Here is a 6,307-nt window from a genome sequence, read left to right on the forward strand (position 1 = left end):
ATATATAGAAATGGTCAACCAAACTACCCACATAATAAACATAAACATTCAGACATAAATTCATAACGGCAAAGAAAGATGAAGAGCAACATCTTGTAAAGGCCCCTATGTTAGCTTTGTATTTCGACTTTTGCCCTCACTGATTTGTTGGAATTTATGGAACGCGAGAAATAAGTTTATTTTTTAGGGGAAGCTGCTGACTGTGAGACATGTCTGTGACCGAGTTTTTATTGAGCTCCGAGAGAGATTCAACATTCAGTTCCAGGAGATTAGCCTTCCCTGCTCGTCGTGGCCTATTTTCTTTGATGCAGTAGCAGGGTGGAGAAGTGTTGTGCATGTGCTGCAGGTTAGATGGTGGCGCCCGGTGCAAGCGGTTGTGAAGTTAAACTCAGATGGTTGTTCAAGGGGCAATCCTGGGAGAGTGGAGGGGGAGGTTTGTTTAGGGATAGCGATGGGAGGGTCCTGGTGGCATTCTCCTGTTACTTTGGGGAGATGACCAGCTTACAAGCAGAGGTGAAAGCGTTGCTTCATGGGGTACGGTTAGGTGTCGCACGAGGACTAGCCAATTTTCATGTGGAGTCTGACTCGTTAGTTCTTATCCAGATGTTGCAGGGGAGAGCCAAGTGGCCGTGGGTGGTGCAGAGGGAGTTACAAGAATTGGCGGGTTATAGTCATCTCTACACCGAGATATCACATTGCTTTTTAGAAGCGAATAAACCAGCGGATAGGCTTGCTAAGCTTGGGGCGGATTTTGGGGAGTCAGTAGTGTATGACTCCGTCCTTGACCTTCCCCGTATGGTTAGAGGAGATGTTACGTTGGATAGGTGGGCTAGTCCTAGTTTCCGTAGGGGTAGAATTAAAGGGTAGCTTTGGCTGTTTGGGCACGCAGGCGCAAGCTTGAAGGGGTGCGTCTCGCAATGTATTTTGACTCCTTTTAATAATAAACAAAGGTTTTTTCTAAAAAAAAAAAAAAAAAGAGCAAGTGCTTTATTTCAAGAACATTGATATGTTTTTGCTAGTTTCATCCTTTAAAAGGAGAGGGTTGGAGATGCAGAGGGAGTGAGAATACCCATTTTTAGAAAATAACCTTATGGAACCTAACTTCAAAAGGGAAAAACAAAATTCACAAAATCACATGAGGATGGCAGGGGAAATTTCCAAATTATGTACTTTCTGCATCACAACATCACACAAGGGGAAAAAATTAGACAACTAAACTCGTAAATAATAGGAGAAAAAAGAAGAACCAAAACGCTAATAAAGATGCTCTGGAAAAAGGATGCAAGAAGAGTTTTTGAAGCCAAAAAAAAAAAAATTCCAGCTAGTATTTTGATTTTGTTGTCGTCCATCAGAAAGAAAAAAACTTGTAAATAATAGGAGGAAAAAAAACTAAAAGACTAATGAAGATGCTTTGGAAGAAAGAAGCAAGAAGAGTTTTTGAAGAAAAAAATTCCAGCCAGTTTTCGATTTTGTTGTCATCCATCAAAAAGAAAATGAAGAAAGAAAAACATGAGCTTTCTTCATGATGCAGAACAAGGACAAGATGAAAGAGAAAGTAAAGGTTGGAAAGAGGAAGTCAGATGGCAAATGAAAGGAGTGAAGAAAAGACGCGCTTGGCAGAGAAGGAAGCTGATAAGTGACTAATTTACGTAATAATTGTATGACATTTTATATTATTTTTAGTCACTTTGGTTATATTATTGGAAGAATATGAATCATTTTGGCTATAATTGGTGAATAAATGTTTTTAAGTGATTAAATGAGGTTTTTATCACTTTTTACTTGGATTTTGTGTATTTTGACAGTTTTGACACATTTTCGTATTTCGGCTATAACTTGAGTTACAATGATCGGATTGGGATGATGCTTGAACCCATTTGAAGATAAGAGATAGGTCTACAACTTTGGTGAAGACATCTAAATCCAGTTTGAAGGTTTTCCAGGTCAAAATGCCGAATTACAATAGCAAATTTCTACTGGTCGAAGCTGGAACAGGGCAATGAGCAGGCAAGGGTATTTCAGTCATATCTCAGCCTACACAGATCCAAATGAGGTGATTCTTGATGCATTAGAAAGATAACTCAAAAGGCTACAACTTTCGTGTTTTAGACATGAGCTGGTTCAGCCTCTAACATCAAGAAAAGATTGGTTGAAGTTGGGCCAAAAACAGAGCAAGTGATCCACACTCGGATCCACTATTCATCCGAACCCTCGGTTGTTTCTGGGTTAGTGGATCCGAGCTCGGGTCCATACGGATCCGAGGTACTGTAGCAGCTCGGATCACTGGTCAGAAAAGGCTGCTCTGTACGCGTAAAACTCAATTTCACCTCCACCAACTCACATTGGATGCTAGACATGTGAGAAACATTCCCAGCTGTAAAAGGGAGATGTAATCCTCATTTCTTGACCACCTTTCATCATTAAATAGCCAAATTCATTGCAAAAAAAGGAGATGGGGAGGTCATAGCAGAAAAATAGAGAGAGACATACGGGAGAAGCTGGAAGTTGCAGAAATGTAGCTCTTTCATCTCCCTAGTGTTAGTTTAGCTTAGTATAGAGTAGTGTAGCTTTTCCATTCTTGTTTATTATCTAGATTAGGATGAAGATGGAGGATGAAGAAGGCAAGGAAGAAAGCTCATGTGACAAGGGTTGTATTCCTTTCAAACTCTTTATCTTTTGTATTTGATTCCAAGTTTAGTTAATATACAAGTTCTGGATTTTGTGTTCATTATGTGTTTCTAAAGTTTATACCTTGGGTTTGGTTGAACTTTCTATAATTGTTAGTGTTTATTATTTGGTTATTTGACTGCTATGATTTGAGCAAGTTATTTAGCACTTTAGCTCTTGAAATCATGATTAATCTGGTACCATTAATTGTGATTATCTAAGGTGTTGTTTCTGCAATGAAAATTGAGATTTAACACTAGTTCAAGAAGTGCTAAACATAGGGAGTACACTCACGAAAGTAGAGGTGCACTTATGTGGTTTTTAGTGATTCATTTCATGTAATTTCATTGAAGAAATGAGCTTGTAGCTAATTTCATAACCATGAAAATAGGTATGGATTAGTTATGAGTATAATTGATTCACTACGAAAGTAGGATTCAAATGCATAAGGAAATTACACCATAATTAGCCTAGATGTAGTATTCAATGATCCAAATATAACACTTGCATGAGTAGTTAGGGATACCACAACCTAAGGAGCTTTCATTTGTTATTTTCTTGTATAATTTCAGTAGGTTTTAATTTGTTATAATTCATTGATAGTCTAAATAATAGAGAAGCTTTAGTAGTACCGGTAATTGCAATCTTCCTTGTGGGATCGACCCTTAATACCCTATACTCGCTCACGATTCGTATACTTGCGATAAATCGCGTGTGGGGTATTTAGGAGTTTATAAATGTAAAACTTGATTAGGATGAGTTTAATTGTATATGTATACTCCGCGCACGTCAGAAGCAGGTAACCTTCTCCAATCAATCACGTCACGTCTGTGTTTTCCAACAAAAAAAAAAAAGTGAAGTACCACCAAACTTGCCACCAATTCACTTTTGCCACGTCACCAGGAAGCCAATCACCTTATGTCACATGGGCAAACAACCAAATATTACATGGCTAGGTTCCTTCACTCTACCACTGGAAACCAAGTAATAATAACTTAAAACAAAAACACATTTTCGGACGAACACTCTCCAGCAAATCACATGTCGCCACATCAGCAACACGAGCACCCTCTTGAGGAATGGCATTCCCCCTTTTTTATATATGTTAATAATTAATAAGGGTCTCTCTAATCGTGAAAAGTGGTGGGCATATTCACTTATAGTAAAGGAACTAGAAGGAGGCATAAACCGTGCGTGACGTAGTCGGAATGCCCCTCCATATGCCTAGGCAGTAAGTATATACAGTGGTAAAAATATATGTAATTGATTAATTTATGAAATTACAAGTCTTTTCAAGAATTGAACAGATTGTAATGATTGCATTAGCGCAAATCTAAAAAGTACAAGAAACACGATTAATGATAGGAACACAATTTGATTTTGATCAAGTACATTGAGAAACTTGCTAGATCATTAAAATTATTTCTCTATGCTCTACTTGTATGCTTTTCACATGCCTTGCCTGTATCATGAAGGTCTACCCTTTTCTTCCCGAAAACAAATGATTGTTATTAATAACAATGAATTTTACAACGAACAAACAAAGGTTCAACTCCACTATACGAAAAGTGCACCTTTGACCCTTATGATTTAACCATTCCTCATCATGATGTATGCCTAAAGTATAAGTAACCACTCCTGCATATATTCATTTTTTTTTAAAGTACAGATATTCATATTATCTTTCAATGCCAAATGAAAGAAGCACCAATCTCAAACAGTGTGCGTCTTCCAACAAGGTTGACATTCTGATGTCCTTCCCTTCAACACACCAAAAAAATACATCCTGATGTCCATGGTCTTCTTGAATATTAAGGAGGCCAATACTTTCCATATCACAAGCAGATTCTGCCATTAAAATGAAACATCAAAATATCAAAGAGATGATATAGCAATAATATAATAGCTATTAAGGGTAAAAATTAAAATTTTCAACTTCCAAGTATTCTAATGAAATTAATTCAAGAGATCATCAAAGCTAATGTGTCAAATGAACACAAAGCAATATAACAAAAAGGAAAAGACACACAAACCAAAGATAAAACAAAAGCCATAAAAGTAGAGGATCTAACAAGATAAGCAGACAGAATTCGCAACCAAAAAAGCTAAAACTTTCTAAACAATGAATAAAAAGTAGTGCCTCACATAATCAAATGAATGTATTCAAAGGATCAACTACACAAAAACAAAAAAGCATGGAGTATGAAACATATGATTGAATAAAAGAAGGGAAAGGAAGAAACTTTGAAAGTTGAAAAGATGCATATTGATTCGATAAATCTAGAATAAGAAAAAAAAGGTAAAGAAGTAGCTTTTGGTATGTACTAGAATCATATTTACTTGACTTTGTTAACATATACAACTATTTGTGTATTAAATATGAATGATGCAGCTTGAACTTAGAGCATACTACCTTCACTGTGAACAAAATAGATTAGAAGTTATACAGGTATTATCTTCACTTAAATAGAAATTTTCAGTTATCTGCTTAGATCCCCATTAAACCAAAAGTTTAAACGCGACTTCAGTTAAAACCCATTAATAGAATCAAGAAAGAGCTGTCAAATACCAATGAAAAGATCTTCTCAAGTCAACACAAGCTCAAAATCCTAAATGAAATCCAATCCTATATAGGATTGTTAATGAATATACTATCAAATAGCTTAGGATTACTCAAATTTCCAATTTGTAGTCCATCATAATCTCCAATGAACAAATAGAAAGCAATAAAACCATTATGTGAATGCACAAGTCGAACACAAAATCTTTAATTTCATTACTATCAAAAATTCAAGGCCAATCTAGTTTAAGTACCAAATACAAAATTTTAATCAAAATAATTGAATTAAAATAGCTAAAACTTGGATAAAACTTCTCATTACCTCCTTATCATCCCTGACATTGAGGACTAATCTTCCATCAAAATGCCTTTATTTTATCACCTACTGCATCTGCATTGCAAGGAGATAAACTTAATAAATTACTAACTGAAAACTTAAACCCTAAACAATGAAGACATAGCACATATATAGTAGACACAGGCAACACTCTATAAACACATAGCATATATCAATAAGAATGCTATCATGCTCTCATTTGCAAAATGAGGAAAAAAAACCAAATATAGAACAAAGGCTCATAAATCAAATGCCTTAAAATAGCAGCAAACTTATAAGGACAGAGTACTAAACTGCAACTAGCTACAAAACAAAAAGTAGGAGAAAAAACTGAGAAGCCTAATAACCTGTGAAGGCAATTAAAGGCGAGGAATGGTTTTATTGATAGTTGATTCTGTCACAAAAAAACACAAATAACAATTATGTTATTTGCTTAGACAAGTACATAAAGAAACAATCACTTTTGTGCAAATATGGTAACTCTCAAGTAACAATAGTCACCATATTCATTTGAACATCCTTAGGAAAAAAAAGGCCCAAAAGAATAGTAAGCAAATTCCAGATAACTGCAAGCAAATGGACACCCTCTATATTTTGACCAAAAAAAATGGACACCCTCTATAACACTCTAAATGTAGCCACTAAAAAAAAAGAAGCGATAATAGACAATTACAATTATTAACAATAAGCATAGAATGATGGATAGGTTGAAGAGATGGGGCATATCACTTTCAATGGAATTC

General features: G+C 35.6%; 1 protein-coding gene across 1 annotated transcript; it reads left to right on the top strand.

Moving 5' to 3' along the window:
- The first annotated feature begins 351 nt into the window (after window positions 1-351).
- On the top strand, window positions 352-867 carry LOC113767533. The gene has a single exon (XM_027311656.1). The coding sequence runs from the start codon at window positions 352-354 to the stop codon at window positions 865-867; it is 516 nt and encodes a 171-aa protein (XP_027167457.1).
- Window positions 868-6,307: the final 5,440 nt, after the last annotated feature.

Source organism: Coffea eugenioides, chromosome 1 (assembly GCF_003713205.1).
Source record: "Coffea eugenioides isolate CCC68of chromosome 1, Ceug_1.0, whole genome shotgun sequence".
Classification (NCBI taxonomy): domain Eukaryota; kingdom Viridiplantae; phylum Streptophyta; class Magnoliopsida; order Gentianales; family Rubiaceae; genus Coffea; species Coffea eugenioides.